At 38.3% G+C, this 19271-nt stretch overlaps 1 protein-coding gene across 2 annotated transcripts in view; it reads left to right on the forward strand.

Annotated features, from left to right (window-relative positions):
* The window catches only part of GK5 (glycerol kinase 5), a 59599-nt gene extending 46641 nt beyond the window's left edge, over nt 1-12958 (forward strand). Inside the window, exons 13-16 of one of the 2 annotated variants that reach the window (XM_032487186.1) lie at nt 2767-2870; nt 3725-3784; nt 4568-4701; nt 7392-12958. In XM_032487186.1, the coding sequence (XP_032343077.1) occupies nt 2767-2870; nt 3725-3784; nt 4568-4701; nt 7392-7540 (447 nt within the window). In that variant the 3' untranslated portion in view covers nt 7541-12958. The remainder of the gene's footprint in view (nt 1-2766; nt 2871-3724; nt 3785-4567; nt 4702-7391) is intronic. The other variant, XM_032487192.1, reaches the window with a different exon arrangement.
* The last annotated feature ends 6313 nt before the right edge of the window (nt 12959-19271 follow it).

Below are 19271 nucleotides of genomic sequence, written 5' to 3' on the forward strand. Positions count from 1 at the left end.
TGAAGTCATTTGCCCAGCACAGAGCCAAGTTTGTTATAGCAACTAACCACAAAATAAGTGCAGAGACTGTCTCAGGGTGGTTTGAGGGTTAGGGGAGTTTATTTACAATAGAAGGAAATGTTCAGAAGGCATAGTGAAAGCATTATGAAGACAGTGAGTAGTAGTGGGAAGGGTTTAGGTGAAAAATAACAGTAAAATAAAAATTGGAGTGGCAGATAACCTGTGAATATGGACTAATGTCTCAGGCACTGTCCTAAATTCTTTACAAATGCGTTGTCTCATTCAGTCTTCTGTAACCCAACAAAAGTAGAAGGTAACTCTTTTCATCCCATTGTGAAGCTGAAGAAACTGAGCTTTGGAGCTGTTATATCACTTGCCCTGTGTCACACAGATAGTGAGCAGCAGGGCTGGACTCTGGAGTCCAGATCCTTAACAGCTCTGCTGTATTGTTTCATGGTATAGCATAAAATATTCTGATGATGGGGATACACAGTTGGAGCCAGAGGAACTTACGTTTAGGGTCTAGGACAAGAGGCACGGTGGCATTAATCATCCTGCAGGTCCCCAGTAGATTAGGCTGAGATTCCAGTGGGGACCAGGGCCAGGGGAGCAGGTAGTCTGTGCCCTGGGCCAGAGTCTGCTGGTTCTGCTCAAGGTGCCAAACAGAACTTTGCTGAGTCCTGCTGTTCCTAGCTGGTTGATGGTTCTGGGAAGGTCACTTGGTGGGGTTGGCAGTGACAGATTGGAGGTGTGGCTGGAGGCTGTCTGCCCTGGCAAGTTGTGACCAGGCCCTTAAAGGGATCTTGCCAGTGTTTTTCCTACCTTATCATCCCTGAGACTGGCTTGGGCTAACAAATGCAGGGACATTGTAACCTATAAAGAAATTTGTAGGTTTCTTCCATGGACTTTATCACCAACTCAAGTTGGCCTGTTACTATTGGTAAACTATGTTCATAGCTATTTGTACAAAAGTGATTTCAGTTCAATTATACCAGGATTTTATGTGGTATAAGTCATTTTTATGCAGAAAAACAAATTAGAGCACATTATTGGGAACTAATTGAACTGGCTTAGTCTGACCCATCTTTGTTTTACAGTGTTTTACACTTGGAATACCTTTTGGTATGTTTACTGTCTAAGTCAGTTTTTCCTAAGTGAATCACCAAAAGGTGTTCATAAATTTGAAAAATTACTAAGATAAAATCACAATGGGAGGAAAATCATGGCTACTGTAAAGATAAGATATAACGGAGAAGTTCTTCAGTTAAGACATTAGGGAAAGTATTGTTTGTTCATGGATTCACCAAGTGTGTGTTGCTCCCCTGTGAGGGGCCAGGTACAGCACTAGGCCCTGGAGACACACTGTAACCCGTCAGATGAGTTTCCACCAGCGATGCTAACAGCGCAGCGGGGAAAATAGAGTTTCAACAAACGATCACACAAATATATGTGATTATAAACTGGGGCACATGACATGATGGGAAGTTACAGGTTCCCAAAAATGTATAATGGCGGACCTTATCTAGACTATGGGGTTTGGAGTTTTCCCAGAGGAAGCTAAGGCAAGATTTGGGAGGGGAGTGGGGTTAACTAGGAGGAGGCGTGGTAGAAAGTTTTCCAGCTGAGGAGATGACGTGTCACAGCCCTGAAGCTCAAGGTACTTTTCCTGGGGACCATCATTTCCCGACAGCACTAGCATGTCCCTCTGCCATGACCTTATGTGAGTGTGTTGGAACTGTTCTGTGTTTCCTTGTGAGACAGCAGGCTCTGGCAGAGATCTCTGTGTCTCATCTCCATGTCCCAGAATCGTTTTGCATTTCCAGGGATGCAAAGATGAATACAAACTTCATCTGACGAACACATAATTCCAGCTCAAGATTATGGCCTTTTAAAAGCAGATGTCATACGGGGTTGCCTCTGATACTAGGCAATAAGACTAAAGAGAAGAGAGAATAGAATAAGAGAAATGGGGCAAGGGGAATAGCTCAGTGGTAGAGCGCATGCTTAGCATGCAAGAGGTCCTGGGTTCCAGTACCTCCGTTAAATAAGTAAATAAATAAATCTAATTATCTCCCCACCTCCCCCAAAAGAATAAGAGAAATAGAAGAGTTTAGTTTGAGAGTCTGTCACAATATTGAGTGTACGTTATGACACTGAGAAGCACCTTTTTTACAGTATAGTTTTATCTAAGTTTAACTGACATCCTCAGAAAACCACTCTACGTAGGAAATAATTTCAGTATAAATGCTTAACCGTTGGAGAAAGGAGGAAATACTAGCATTACTGTTCATTTCCCTCATATATAAAAGCAAGGCATTTCATGATTTGTTACTCTGGGCTTCAGTCCCTTTTCTTGGCATGGGCACAAACGAAAGATCCAGCTCAGTCCAATAACTGTGACTCAGCCTTGCTTGAGTTCTGTCGAAAAGTTACTCTAATAATTAACGTCATTTGGGGGCTGTCATTTATTCTAAAACTACTTATATCTAAATAAGCTATTTTTTTTTCTAACATGGCTTTGTGGTTTTTAAAATTTATTTTATTATTAATTGGTGGGGGTAGGTAAATTAGGTTTTTAACTGATTATTAATTAATTAATTAATTTTAATGGAGATACTAGGGATTGAACCCAGGACTGTGTGCATGCTAAGCACACACTCTATCACTGAGCTATACCCTCCCCCCCGTTTTTATTGTATGATATGTCTTCAAGTCTGTGGACATAATTTAGAACAATAATAATATATTCTTACTCTCTCACTTTAGGCTCCATTAAATGACCCGTGTGCATGTGCCTCTTTCATGGGTTTGAAGCCTTCCACCACTAAATACCATCTTGTACGAGCAATATTGGAGTCAATAGCTTTCAGGTACCAGAACCTGCCCTTAAACTGCCCCCTTCCCATACATTACTGCAGTTTCCTTTTATTAATTTCTATTAAACTAAATTAAGAAGTTTCTTAATTTTAACTATTAATATCTTTAGTTTGAATCATACTGTATATGAGATAATCTGTTCTTATTGCTAACTTCGTTACCATCTCTTTTTTCATATTTAATTTTTTATATCTGAAAAATGGAATGATTTTAAAGATATCCAGTTTCTTAAGCATAAAAGATTCAAAATTTGGACTTCCAAAGGTTTTTATATCATTATTCATGAAGGAGAATTCTAACTGTTAATGCTTCTGTTACACTCAAAGATTGACTCATCAAAATTATTCTTTATGTATATTTCCTGTAGTCTGGTTGTTATGGGGCAGGTGTAGCTTATTAAAGTTAAGAAGGCGGCTCTCATGAATGGAGCAAATGGAACAGTTGTAATGTTTAAAATAGTATTTTCTCTGATTACAAAACCATTATTTTTATATTTGATGATTTCTGTTACATGCTATTTATGGTGTGTCATATTAATAGCTACCTATTAAATGGATGCTTGCTTTAAATTTTCATTTGCAGGAATGGTAATAAATTACATTTAGTGCTAATATAACAGTTATGTTCTCTGATAGCCAGGTGAAAAGCAGGAGGCCTTGAGCCTCTTGTTTATTTGAGCACCTGTTACTGACTTTCAGTTAGCAAAAAATATTTCATTAATATTTTCTTTGGCATCTTTTTATAAATATCATGTAAATAAAACCACAGTTTTTATTATTCAAATTGGAGAGAACTATCATGGTTTGAATTGCCTCTAAATATCTTGTTGTTTTTTTTTTTTAACTAGAAACAAACAATTATTTGAGGTGATGCAGAAAGAGATCCATATTCCTGTAAGAAAAATACGGTATGTGAATTTTGTTTCTAACAGAGTTAATTAGAAAGTAGAATTAAGTGGCAGCTGCTCCTAGCATTTTCAGCATTATCATTATTCAGGATTTCAAAAAGAACTTACGCTTACGTCCTCTGCAGCAAAATACTTGGTCATAGGAATTTGGAGAGGAAGGAAAGCTAATTTTAGATTTATGGAAAATAAAGCACAGTGTGGAATTTGGGAGGGTCTTAACACCCTACATGTACTAGAAAAATCTTTAATATCTCTTTTTTTGGGTGTGTGGCTATCCTTTTAGCATGAAAGCATCAAATTTTCTTTGCTGGAATGTCCACATGAATTCTTATGTTAGCTTAGTTCACATGGCCTATTCTGAACTAGTCCCAGGACAAGCAGGGTAGGTGGGAAAATTGATGGCAGGAATAAGGAAAAATGTTTAAAGATTACCTAGTAAGGTCCTCTATCTTCAGATCAATGCTCAGTGATATAATTTTGAAATTAAAAAGTTAAACTTCTTGGGGAGGGTATAGCTTAAGTGGTAGAGTGCATGCTTAGCATGTACAAAGTCCTGGGTTCAATCCCCAACACCTCCCCTAAAAACAAATCAATAAATAAGTTAACCTAATTGCCTCTCCCCCCAAATAAAAAAATTTAAATATATAACTTAATTAATTTAAAAAAGTTAAACTTTAAAAATAAAATCAAGGATCTAAAAAAGATTGTGTGGCTCTTTTAAAAAGAATAATGTTTTCATGCTTTTGTTGCAGTAATTTATCTCAAATGCCTTGCTCCCCACAGGGCAGATGGAGGCGTTTGTAAGAACAGTTTTGTCATGCAGATGACTTCGGACCTGATTAATGAGACGATAGACAGACCGGTCCACGTTGATATGTCCTGCGTAGGTGCAGCTTCTCTAGCGGGCCTTGCTGTTGGTATGTGTGGATTTTACAAGAACAAGAGCAGTCTTGCAGACTGTCTCTTACAGATGGCATTTCACCTCCCAAATCACAAAAATATGGAGAGTGTCTGGAAAGCTTTGGAGGCCATTACACTCCATACACATAAGCACATCACTCACAGAATACTCTTGTGACCTCCTCTGTGGGCGGGACATGTTGCCTCTCTTCCATCCTTCAGTCAGAAGTATGAGGCCAGGAAAATTCATTCTCAGCTGCTCTGGTCTTTGGCAAGGGAATGTCTCTGGGTAAGCTGTCTGATTAGATAAGCTGGTCTTTGGTATGAGAAACCACTCCATTCTTTTATTTATTGAACATTTATTTGTTGAGCACTTGCTTTATTCCCAGTCAGTGCTGGGAATAAAGAGTTTACATGCCATAATCACTTGAGACTTGCTGCGTTGCCGTGCCGTGAGAGTCTCCAGTGGGAGCAATCAGACAAGTCAACCCATCATTATACTTGTGTGATAAATCCAGTGAACAGCCGTAGTATTAAGCAACTAGTAGTGTGAGCTTTCCCAGAGGAGACAACATGTCATTTCAGTTTTGAAGAGGCTAGCAGACAACCAGATGACGAAAGGATAGAGGTGAGTGGTCCACTAGAGAGGGCAGCTCATTGCAAAGGTACTGCCCAGTTACAGTGCTGGTAGGATGAGAGCAAGACTTGAGGCTGGAGAGGTACATGAAGGTGTGGTTGTGGTGGCCTCGTAAAGAGGAGTTTGGACTTGATCTTGAATTCATTGAAAAGCTACAGAAGAATTTTAAGCCGGAGAGGGACATGGATAGATCTACATTGGAACAGATCACTTTGGCCATTGGTGACAGGATTAGTTGGGAGGGGATGTGATGTGGGGAGGCCAGTTAGAGGGCTCTGTAGGAAGCAAGATGGCGCTTGGGACACTGGGACTATTTTCACGTGTTCCTCTATGGAAGGGAGGAGTGTTTGTACAAAACAGGATATTTTTACCCTTAAAAGTTTAGGCTAATATTTAGCAATGAAAGTTACAGATCCAAAAAGCACAAAATCTTGATAAGTTCAGCTTTATTCTACTAAAAATCTGTTAACTTTGAATAAAATTGAAACAGTCACTCTCATTTATTCATTGATGTTTGATTAATTCAAGTTGAAGAAAATAACTTTTCCTTAAATAATCATTCCCATTTACAAATTTAAATCCCTTTGTGTGTGTCAACTCTTTTAATATAGTTGATTTATTTTTAATAATTTCACTTGTCTAACTGAGCCAACTCAGAACTATAACAGCGAAAAATATTCTCAAGTACTTAGACAACTCTTGAAGAATGAATAAATTAAGCTTATAATTACAGTAAGTCAAATGCTCATAAGCATTCTAATATTATTTATAAGGTTATTCAAATTCTATTTACACTTATCACCTTATAAGACTAAATACGTCAAATTCTCTTGGACATTTAAAATACTTTAAATAACAAACACATGCAGATTATTCTTACACATAACGCAGTGGCTTAGTTGTATCTCCTTCATTCTGTCTATATTTAATTTCAAAACTTTTCAATACAAAGGTACTTCAGTAACCACAGGGAGCAGTTTTACCTTCTCAGAACAATCTGAAGTTTCTGGTTGGATTACTTCTCTCTCAGAAATTTGAGACCTGAAGGCTATGCAAATCCTCTGTATTTTCAAAATTCACCCAGAAACTGGGCCTATTCAATACAAACTTAATAAAATGACTTTTAAAAGTATGTAAATAATAAATTCTGAAAAATAAGAATTTTGAGAACATATTTTCACGAGTAGATTTATCTTAGTATACTAATAAAAACTATTTTTAATCTTTTAATAACGTCTATAAATTAATTAATATCTTTAAATATAGACAGTCTAAAATGCTGATTTTGTAAAAAGAAAGAAAGTGACCTATCAGAAAATATTAGAAGAAAGAATTTTATGTGTCAGCCTTATTGGTAAGAGAAAATGTATGTCTTGAACACTTGTCAACAGGTTAATACTTGACTAGATGAGGTGTTTGTACCAAGTTTATTAACAAGACATTGCTAGCATTTCAGACCATGTATGATCTTCGTTATAAATGTGTTTTCTTGCTTTTTTTTTTAATTATAAATCACATGATCCTCTTTGTAAAAAAACAGTATATGCCAGAACTACAATTTTATCTTGAACTGGAATTTAAAAGCCTTGTATGAAATGCAATAGTTTAAAAAAGAAACTATTTCTTATATTAATTCCCAACTTGGAGTGTTATACATACCCTAGGGAGCTGCTTCTTACCTCAGAATATATGACAAAAAGTTTAATTTATCTTTGGTGTTTTTAAGTTGTATAAAAAGAAAATACACCATTTCTTACTTGGATTTTTTGTTGTTGTCCTCAGTAGCAAGTCATGAAGTGAAATGACAGGGTGTGGTTGCTCTAGAAGTGATTTGAGACCCTTCCACACAGAAATAAAGCTGATAGTTAGAAACCAAAAGATTTGTAAATCCTGGTGTATTTATTCCTGAGGAGTAATAAATCTAACAAAATTCAGAAGCAACAAAATTTCCCGGGTTGCATTCTGCAGGAATAACTGTTTCCCTTAGCACTCGTTTGCATAGCTTTGTGGATATACTTGATGGACTCATTATTGCCTTAAAAACTTGAGAGTAAATTTTTTCATCTGTAGGGTTTTGGACTGACAAGGAGGAACTAAAGAAACTGAGGCAAAGTGAAATGGTTTTCAAGCCACAGAAGAAATGGCAAGACTATGAAATGAGCATGGGCAGCTGGGTCAAAGCAGTGAGACGCTCCATGAACTGGTACCACAAGTTATAGCACTGCCGGGATGGTGGAAACGGCCGACGGCTGGTGGCTGGGGCGTGCGATGAGACGAAGCTCCAGAATAATGGTACAACGATGCCTGAGAAGAAATTTAGACTGAGCTTTGCCACCCCAGAGAAAAAGCATTGCTTTTTTTGGGGGCGGGGGGGGAACTCCTCATTTCAAAAAATCTAAACCTTGGTAAGATTGTAAGGCCACAATACCTCAGAACTTTTAATCTCCTGTTTTGTAGCAAATTCCAAAGGACATTAGCCATTTCCAAGCATGTTTTGACAGTCACGGCTCCTCCTCCTTTTTATACTGGGCCAATATGAACATATTTCTTTGCTATCTGAGTTAATAGTTCTGGGTCAAGCACCATTTGTGTTTTGCTCCAAAATTATGTGAAAGTGTTCCCTAATTCTTTAAAATTAAGTGAGCTATTTGAAGTCTATATAGCTAAAAAGAAAGAATAACTGAGGACATGTGGGATTTTGAAACATTAATGCCCTAATTTTTTAAACACTTAAAGCCATGATTGTTCAATTTTATATCCAAGTATGAGCTCAGTATGTCTTTCTCAGATAGGCTTATTTGGTAGTCCGTTCTTTCCTTGATTGGGCTTAAGAGATAACTCCCTTAATTTTTCCTTATTTAACCAAAAATTGGAGCTTTCTTTAATACTGAAAAAATAGTTGTAGTTAATAAAACTCAAAAGGGTATTGATTCATAAGGAACAAGAAAAGGCTAGACTTTACTTCTTAAGTAGCATTTCTTTCAAAAACTGGCTAAAGTATTAACATCCCATTTTTTTACAAAGTGCAGATAGTAAATATAAATCTTGCCTTTCTTCCCCTGTCCTCCCTCTTATTTGTTGAGATGCTAACACAAACATCTTTTGTTTTTATCAAGTGCCTAACTGACAGGGCTTAGTTTAACGGAAGTGACCTAATTCACTGGTGACTGAAGAATCGCCTTCGTTGGGGTATTTTACCTACCCAGGTATTTTTTTCATTTTTCGTCCACTCTACTCATCTCTCTGAGATTTGTGCAAGGGAGTAGCTGCCAGAGGTGATGGGAGTGTGTTCATGCTAGTGACTGCCCCTTGGCCACCGAGCCAGACACCCACGGAGAGGAGCAGGGAAGATTCTACACGTGCAGATTCCCTTGCTGGAAACAAGGTAGGAGGTGTAAGAGCTGGGTGTGGCATCAGGCCGGGTAACATTTTCCTAAGGCAAGTTGACCACCTTCCAACCTGTTCTCATGTTATTCGCCCCTCCATACTTGTGAGCTAGATTCACTTTAGATTTGCAGCAATAATGTATTTATTTCTCTCTGGGTCAGGCTTATCACGTAAAGTCCTACTGTTAAAGAGCTAGCTGTTAAGTAATAATGTAATTTAAGAGGTGACTGTTGTAGGGAATTTTGCTGTTGCCGTGGTATATACCCATTTCAGACAGGTAATAGATACTAAGATTCGGAAATATTTTTGTTAAGTGCAGGCGTTTTGTTTAATAAGTCAGATCCCCTTATGTAGATAATATCTATTCTTGTTTTCATTCTTTCTGCTTTCCACGTTGTTTACAAAGCTTAGTGGCCAATTAAAAGCTTTCTTATCAAATTCATATGGAAGCCACTTCGTTTTACTATTTCTTATAGATTCTGCTTCTCAATGGGTATGATTTCCATAGGAAATAACTGTCTTTTTGTATTGGGATATGCTCAGTTGTAACATTATTAATACTTGAAAGTTTGTTGGTTCATTTATTTTCTGCATTCTTCTTTCTACTCATAAAACCACAAAATAAAGGAAAAAAAGCCTTTAGATAATGTGGGAAAATACCTTTGAATGTCTTTCACTGGAATTGAGCATCTTCTCAAAAATCAGTGGCAAATTTTTTTTCTTCTGTTGCCCTAGAAATTAATGTTTATTTTTAATATTTCTGGCCTTTTTTTTTAAGTAACACAGTTTATTAAGTCCTTTGTCAGATTTTACCTAAATCAGAAATGTGTCCACTTTTGCTTTTGTGGTTGTAGAAACTGTTCGTTATCAAAATCAATTGAGAAAAAAAAATCATCCTATCTTTCAGGTTTTTTTTCATGTGTATGCTAATAATTCAAGTTAAAAAAAATTCTATGCTAACATTTCTCGGCATATTTTATTTTGTCACTATGGATCTATCAGAGTTTTTAAGAGGTCTGTAGCTATCTTATCAAGGAGAGGAATCTTCCTGTACAATCCTTAGAGTGGTACTAATTGCTTTTATACTGTAAACTTAACTGATTTTTAAATTTTTGTATGTCCAGCCATGACATGGTTTCTCAACCTCTGCATCATTGACAACTGAGGCTAGAGAATTCTTTGTTTTGGGGTGCTGTGCATTATAGGATGATGTTTAGCAGATCCCTGACCTCTACCTGCTAGCTGCTGGTAGCATTCCTCTCCTTATGGTGGTTCAGAATGTCTCCAAACACTGTCAGATGTCCCATGGGAGACAGTGGCCCCAGGTGAGAACCACTGATGTAGTCTGTTGGAAGAAAATTGAAGACTCAATGAATGTAGACTGTCTATCATACTCCTTTTCTCTCTGCCTAGGAAATGGTTGTTCGCAGAAAAGAAGTGGTAGTCTCTTAAGATAAATAGAGCTTCTACTTTGCTGGTTAATGAGGTAAAGAAAAAAAAATCTCATGTTGTCATTGTCTTCTGCTGTTTTTATCCACCCACCCCCACCCCCAGGTCTGTATCCTCTGCGGCCTTAATGAGTGAGTTTATGATTTCAGTATAGAATTAGTGTAGTCTGCAGATCATCTTTGATTTGATCTGCCTTCTTGTTTCCATTCCATCTCTGAACAAAGGAGATGATCACTCCTTTTATCTGCCTCTGTCCAAGCCTCCACCAAACTAGAAGTTTCCTGAAAGCAGAAACTGTGTCTACTTCTGCAGAACTTGACTCTGTGCCTTCATATTTGTAGCATGAATTTTTACTTTGTGTTTATAAGTGCAACTTTCTTTTTGCGTATACTTTTTATCTTTGATCTTACATATTGATGTTACATACATTTTTGGATAGGGAGCAGCTTACACTTTTTGCAAAATGTGTTTTGTTGGATTAAGAAGGACTACTTTGCTATGAGAACTGTAAGCCTAATACTTTTTTATTTTAAAATTCTTCATATGTTTGTATACTTGTATCTGTATTTGTGTGGAGACACACATAGTTATATTAACTTTCTAAGGTACAACCGGCGCCTTTCCATTCACAGGTTTTGTGTACTTGACCGCATGTGACTAACAGACTGAATCTTAAGAATGCCAAAGACTCTGGTATTAGAGGGAAGATACTTCAGAAATGGCCCCTTCTGCAAGGCACTCCTGCTGATGAGTAGTCTTTAATTAAAAATAATCTAGCTCAGGAGTTTGGCAATCATTTTAAAATTCTTTGAGGGGAGACATAGCTGGAGTTCCTCAACTTTAAGCAATTCCAGATCATCCCAGAGATAAGCCTAGAAGGCTTGAATCTACCCCAGAGGATTCTTATTTCCTTTGGGAAATTTATAGCATGGTTCTCAATTAGAATTAAAATCCCAAACACACCCTGGAACTATCTGGTCCCAGAGTTATCATCTTGTATACCCAAAGCCAGGTTGTCTGGTTAAAACCAGGCTAAATGGGTAACCCCAAAGAAGTTAAAGAGGCTTCAGGAATCACATTGGTTTCTTAAGTTTTGGGTCCTCAGAGCTATAACTGTTTTGGTACCAGCGTCTATTCTCAGTCACTGGCTATTTAGTCATCATATTCCCAGGGGACCTTTGCTCCCTAGAGGGATGCACAGATGAGCTTGGGAATGGCAATGTTAGAGGCAGGAACCTGCAGAATGAGATGTTTCTGAAATTCTCTGTTACTTGGTTTCCACTGTCCGCCCCCCTCCCCCACTTTACATTACTTTTGGTTTATTAAAATAAAATGGCTATGTCTGTACAGGTATCTATTTTGTTTAGAAAATGAATAAGGTTTCCAATTTAAATGAGCCATATCTTTACAAGAAGCTGCCAAGCAGTTTTCCAGAGGAACTGCACCATGTAACATTCCCACCAGCAGTGCGAAAGAATGATCCAGTTTCTCCACATTCTCACCAGCATTAGATGTTGTCAGACAGCATTTTTTACTTGAGCCACTGAGATAAGTGTGTGGTTTTTCTCATCGTGGATTGAATTTGCATAATTAATAATGATGTTGAACATCTTTTTGTGTGGTCTTTTGCCATCTGTTTATACTTTTCAGTGAAAAGTCCGTATCTTTTGTGCATTTGGTAATTGGGTTGTTTGCTAGATGAGCTGTACCTTTTTTAAGTAATATCTTTTTTACAAAGTTAAAAAAAAAATCAGCCCAGTGACTTGAGAAGTCATTAAGTAGCATTTTCAAATCTTTCTGGGCAAAATGTATATAACATTTGAACATGACTTAAGAGTTCTCATATTCCTTCCATACTCATTATATAGTGTGGTACTCATAGCAAAAAGTTTCAAAGATACCTTTACTTAGAATGGTAAGTAAAATGTATAAATATGTTTTGTACATAGCTATCATAATGGTTCTAATATTTTTAATTTAAAATGAGCTGATTTGTATAACTATTTCAGGGTGATTTTGTGGGAAATGAATTCAAAATGTTCCTATTTGTGCAAAATAGTTAATATAGATTCCAGTTTATATGCATCAGTAAGTTTACAATCATATTTCTCTGAGATTCTTTACGTATTTTGTAGTTTTATTAAATAGTCATTGAGAACCTCGTAAATCATCATCAAGATCTATACATAAAATCTAGAATGCAGAAGAAAAGGAATCTTTTTCATAAGTATGGGAATTTCCCCCTTCCCTTTTTGTCTACTTTAACTTTTGGATTTATTTTTAAAAATTTTTTACCTAGAAATTCTCATTTAATACTATTTCCTGTTTGGGTTTCTACACATCAAGAATGTCACAGAGAAATAAGCATATGTTAACTGGAGTTTGACTCAAGATATATTTGGGCTTGTGTTTCCTTTTTAACTGGAAGGGGAAAAAAATGGGCCTTAGTGTGGTTAGAGAAGAAAGGTTTTCTGTAACCTTCCCTCTTTAGATCCTGTTTAGGCTTATTCTATATTCTACATTCTTTCACAAAGGAAATTACTAGAGAAGAGAGTTAATTCTTTGTGGTGGAAAAGAAAAAGAATGATACAATATGTTGTGAAAATATACTGTCTATTTAAATGTTTAGAAAAATGTTAAATAACTGGAGGAAACATGATTTCAAATACTAATTTGATGGAATTAAACTAGCAGATGTTTAAAATCCCTTATGAAAATTATCATTAAAATGATTTGAGAAACAATAATGAAACAGTGAATGACTGATCGATACATGTGTATTAAAGCCATCTTTATTATGTGTTTCTCTGTTCGTTGCTTTGCATTCACACACCTATATAGCGACCTCCCGATGGTGGTAGAGGCTTCAGTTGGACAATCTGGATCCCATTCCCTGACCAAAGCAGAGAATGAAACCACGGTTTCATTTCATAGTAGGGATTTTGAAGGATGATAAACATTCAGTTATCAGGAGAAAGGAAGGGGTTTGGCTTTGATTTGATTTTTGTTCAAAGTAATAGTCCAATGAGGAGGACAAGGAAGGGGCATTATGGAAATACGTGGAGCTGACTTGTCTGAAATTTATCTGACTATAAATTACATTAAATATTATAAAATCATTTTTACAGAATCTGGCTCATGCAAAGGAAGTTGTAGGAAAAATAAATGGGGATGACAGGGAGTGTTAGTGGATTTTTTGCTATTTAGAAAAAGAAACAACCTATTAAGTGGTGACGATTTTAAGGCAGATGCCTTAGACTTACTAAATTCCCCTTCCCCCGACCCACCACGTGGGCAAGAGCATTCACCACCAGATCCCAAGGAGCTCTCACATCCTCTAACCCAGCCTGCAGGATTGTCCTGTCTCTCCCAGAAAGTCCTGTCTCTGTCGGCATCCCAGCTTCGTTAACCAAACTGTCAAGAGCTGAGAAGAATTTGTAATTTTACTCTACTTGGAAACTAGCAAGTTAGCCTCCCACTGTTCCATGGCTACTGGCAGGAGATATGAAACTCCTGGGTCAGAGATTAAAGTCTTTATTACTCATGATGTAGCAAACATCATGATCTTCATATTTGCACTGGTTCTCTTTGCCTCTTTACTCCTATGGTGAGTGTCCAGGTTGATGCTGTGCACACAGTGGGTTTGCAGTATCAAGCTTAGGAAACTTGAGCCTCTTGTAATGGGCTGCAAGTAAGGATGCCTGATTCTTGAGCTAGAGGAAATTATTTTTATTATATTGGACAGGAAACAAAACTGCCCTCTACTCTGGAGGGAGACACTCTCTGTTTTGCGACAGAGGCCTCAGTGATCTGCTTACAAGACAAGCAGGAATGAGAGAGCCACACGGAATTGCCTGCCAACAATAAATTCATTATCTTGATTGTGACAGTGGTTTCATGGGTGAATACATATGTCAAAACTCACCAAATTACTTACTTTATGCATGGTTTATTGTATGTCAGTTTCACCTTAATACAGCAGGAGGGAAAAGGCCTTGCTACTTAAATATGTTGTGGAGACCAGTAGCCTCACTGTCACCAGAGTGCTTTTCAGAAAAGCAGAACTTTAGGCTTCATTCCAGATTTACTGAATCAGGATCTGTATTTGAATAAGATCCCCAGTATTTATAGAGTTTTTTTTAAATTAAAGAATAGTTGATTTCCAGCATTTAGTTTTTTAACTTTTTATTTTGAAATAATTTTAGACTTACAGAAAAGTTGTAAAAGTAGTACACCGAGTTCCCCATTTCCCCATCTTCTCCTAATTAACATCTTACATAATTACTTAAACTGAGAAATTCACATTGAAACAGTAGTATAAACGAATCCACAGACCTTATTTGAATTTTGATAGTTTTCCAGCTGTTGTCCTTTTTTGGTCCAGGATTCCATCCAGGATCCAACATTGCATTTAATTTTCATGTCTTCTTAGTCTCTTCCAATCTATGACAGTTCCCTAGTCTTCTCTCATGACCTTCACATTTTTTAAGAACCCTGGCAGTTATTTTATAGAATGTTCTTTGGTTTGGACTGACCTGATATTTTCTTGTGATTAGGTTAAGGTTCTTAATTTTTCTTGGAATACTGCAGAAGTGATGTCATGGCCTTCTCTGTCAGGAGCTGTTGCCTGTCCTCCATTGATTATTCAATTATTGACCATTTGGTCACCTCTGGCCCCACTTCACATCCTCTTAGCCCACCTTTTTTATTCCAGTTGTTGCAGCAGTCAGCTGCCCAGGTGAAACCTGATAGCACCTTACTTTACCAAATCTCTTGTTTTCTGAGCTGGAATTTCTCAGCCTCCCTGCTGGGAATACTCATTTGAACCCATTTTGTTATCTTCCAGCATGGTCAAACCTGGAAGTTAGAGAGCTGGCACTGAATGGGTAATGTTTAAGCAATGGGAAAGGGAGCCAGTGTATAAATAACGCTCCTCTTTTGTTCCTTACGTGGACAATTCTGAGGTGTGTTCTTCATAGCTCCTTGGAGACTACCCTGCACCATCCAGCCTCGGGGGCCTCCAGCAGTTATCATCTCAGTAACATATCCTTGGCTTCGTCTTTCCTCCTTTGTGTCTCATGCTTCCTAGCCCCTACTCCTGCTCCTTGGAATCGTTTTCCAGAATAAGCCACCTGCACGTGAGAATTTTCTCAGAGTGGGAGTGGGGAAGGAGAAGAAGCCAAGATCTGTGTGTTACCAGTTGTTAAACATTTTGACTCTTCACCTGTGGCACATAGCTGACTCTATGGCAACTTTTACGTGTATGGCAGAGTAGAAAAAAAGATAGAAAACCCGAATGCCTACCAATAAGTAAAGGACTATGTACATTTTTTTATTTTTCACATCAGTGCAAATCAGTGAACTGCGGCTGTTAAGACAGAGGTCTTAAAATTTTGAGCAAAAAAAAAAAAAATGCATATAAGTAATAAAGTTTGACCCCAAAGGTATGTAGTTCAAAAAGATGCAAAACCAAGAAATAGAGTGTTTGGAGTTTCATACATATGTGTCAAAAGTTATAAAGGAAACCACGGAAATTATAATTTAGAATAGGGTTGTTTTGGGGAGGGAAAGGCAGAGGGCCAAGTTAGGGAAGCACACGTAGGGGCTCCAGCAGTGTTAATTTCCAGTTTCTTAGGCTGGTATGTGAGAGTTTATCATTATTTTTATACCTCTCATAGACTTTATATTTTTAGAATGAATAAAATATATGTCATACAAAGAACTTTAGGTTTGATAAAAAGTTTACTTTTATTTTTATTCATTTTTTGAAAAATACTTTTTATTGAAGTATAATCAGTTTACAATATTGTGTCAATTTCTTGTGTACAGCACAATGCATCAGTCATATAGGAACATACATATATTCATTTTCATATTTTTTCACCATAAGTTACTATAAGATACTGAATATGGTTCCCTGTGCTATACAGTATAAACTTGTTGTTTATCTATTTTATATATGTTAGTATCTGCAAATCTTGAACTCCCAATTTAGAGGTTACTTTTATTAATGGTGACTGTGAAATCCTTCTGCTGCCTGAACCAAGTCGTTCCAGAAATGAACTCTGGAGAAAGTTGTGTCCCTCACTGAGGAAATTCCAAGGCTTTGATTCCACTCTGCCCTATTCATGTGATTAAACTGCACATAATAAAACTGTCTCTGGAAGACAGGCCTTGATTTAACACATTTTTTCTCATAAGTGTTATTTCTTTTATCTCCCTGGATGGATTAGGTGTGAAAACAGGATGCTTTAAAAAAAAAAAAGTCATATTTCCAACTACCAAAAGTTGAGACAACTGCTGATCCCTGGGTTGCTAATAAGGTGTCTCTGAGGACCTTGTGACTTAAAGTGTGGGGTCTGGGCAGCACCACACCAGCTGGGAGTCTGTTGGAAATTGAGGCTCCACACTGCACCTCAGACCTGCTGATTCAGAGTCTGAGTTTTAGTAAGATCTCCAAGTGATTCCTGTGCACATTCAAGTTTGAGAGGCACTGGTCCAGGAGTCCAGTAGCTCCACCTACAGAAAGCAGCACCCAGCACCAGGAGACAGCAGCACAGTGAAATTCCTCAGGTTTAACTGTACAGATCTGTCTCTTTCATGGCTGTCCCTTTGTTGGCCCACATGTTTACAAGTAGGGTATTTATTTATGCCTCTCTCCTCTTTCCAATGGTGCTGCGCTGTGCCATTCTCATCCATTCAACAAAAACTTACTGAGCTTAAGCACCGAGGATATTGAAGTGAATAGGATGACATAGCTCTGAATCTCAAGGAGCTTACAGTCTAACAGGCTACAGACGCTAAAAGAAAATTACAAGTTTGATGAATGTTAGAAAGACAAACAATTTTATGAGAAAAGAGCTGGAGACGGGGAGTCAGACGAAGATTTTCTGGATGAAGTTTTTTTTCAGCTTAGATGAGAAGGCAAACGTAGATGAGGTGTGGATAAACTGGGGGATTGTTCTAAGCCCAAGGACTACCCATGAACGGAGCCCTTTGGACATTCATGTCTGTATTTCCAGTGCCTCGCCCTGTTGTTCACATACAGTAAGTGCTTAATAAGTGTTTGCTGAATCAATAAGTGTTCTGTCATGTTTCAGACATCTACTCTCTTGCACTGGATATAGTGGAAGCGTTCTTTTCCTTTTCAAAGGAAATAAGATCCCTTAATGGGGGAAATGAGAAGGAAGGGAGAAAGCTGACTGTTAGGCAAATTTGCTAAATTGGAACTGTGAGTGGGAATGAAAAATTGATTTACATGAATTTTCCTCCCTGAAGCAACTTGACAATTTATTCCGTTCTGGAGAATTTTCAGTTTTTGGCTTCAAAACCAAGCTGTTCCTTATTCTGAATTTCTTGGCCTGCTGTGAAACCAGCATTTAGTGTCTTTTACAGCATTCCCTGATTAGGTCATGGAAATTCACAGCTAGATTAAACCAGTATATGGAAAACTTTCACTGCCCATTTTACTTCACAGTGTTGGAAGGTGCTGTGAAATATTGACTTTTAAAACATTTTTTTTAAAACCAGTGTTATCAAATCATCATAATTGCCATCATTTATTGAACAGTTACTTTTTGCATCACATAGCAAAATCCTCGTATTAACTCTACAAGTGAGTAAATGGAGCCATATGAAAACTACCAAATATTCATAATTTCTCATGGCTTAATATTATCTTCAGACTCTCACCTGACAAAGAGGTTACACAATTCCCGATAGCCATAGCCTGACTCCAAAATTCAGCAGAGTTGTCTTTATAGATAAAGAGATACTGAGGTACAGCTCTTCAATAACATCCACCAACCACCCTTCCCCCATAGCCCAAGTGCTGCTATGTGTCTGCTTCTACTATGATTGTTTACACATTGTACTGATGGATGGTAACCACCCATCTCTCCTGCTAGGCTGAGCTCCTTGGGGATGGAGGTTTTGTCTGTTTTGCTCATTTTTGTATCATTGTGCCTAGAGTGTTCGAAAATTATTTGTTGAATTGAAACTTAAAATTTCTGTGGAAATTAAATAAGATCCTATTGATTGGTTACTGGAAACTGCAAGGTGATGACTCCATAGGGGATTTTGCATTTTAGAATCAGTCCAAGGAGACTGCATCGGGCATTCCTGACTAGGACTTTATCTATGTACACTTATGCAGAAATTATCTCTTCACTCTACCCCAGAGAAAGGTCCACCCACCTCCTCTCACCTCCTCCACCTCCTTCAGGTATTTATTTGAACAGCACCTTTCCTGCCGCCTTCCCTGAGCACTCTATTTAAGACAAGCCATCCCTCAAAAACCGTCGCGGACGGATTTTTCCCCATGGTAGGTACCAGCATGTAACACAGTTTGTATTTTGCTTATTTTTGTTGCATATTGTCTTTCCCACCCCACTAAAACGTAAGCTCACACAAGATAGGCACAGAAGTAATAGACAAAATCTATTAATATTGAACTAAATGGGCAGGTATTTGGGGGTGTGAGCAGCGATTTTCTTTTCAGCTTCCACGTGACCTGGTGACCTGGCCTGGTTTGGGTCTCACTTGCCTGTGTACTGAAGAACCCGCATGCCCAGAGGTCTCTAACCCACTGAATAATTTACAGGGTACTGCACACTTGGTCCCCCACGTGGCCTCACAGTCACCGGTCCCCATCCCCCTCCACGCTTGCTTCCCCTGGAGGTGACCCATCAAATGCCTGGGGACAGAGATGTACCCGCCCTAGTTCTCCTTTTTTCTAAGAGAGATGGGAGTTTTCCTGCTTCGGGTCTGGGGGATGGGGGTGGATGGAAAAGTCAAGATTCCCACCCAAGCCGGGGAAAGGGAGGGGGAAAGGGTGTGTCTATAAATTTTAGGCCTCAGGCCTGCAGCTTGCCCCAGAGGCGGCTGGGGAGCCAAGTGACGGGGTCGCTGCGGGGTACCTACTGGGAACCTCGGGTGGAAAACCCAGGGCTAGGGCAGAGTGCCTAAGCCCCCACTCCTTTACCTCGCGGCCCCCTCCTCTCTTTGGGAAGCCTGGGGGCGGGGTTTGTTTACTCCTTGCACGCACCGACGGCCTGGCCAATCCGTGGGGAGAGGCGCCTTACGTCACTCATCCAGAGGGCCAATCGGCGCTGA

Source organism: Camelus ferus, chromosome 1 (assembly GCF_009834535.1).
Source record: "Camelus ferus isolate YT-003-E chromosome 1, BCGSAC_Cfer_1.0, whole genome shotgun sequence".
Taxonomy (NCBI): Eukaryota; Metazoa; Chordata; class Mammalia; order Artiodactyla; family Camelidae; genus Camelus; species Camelus ferus.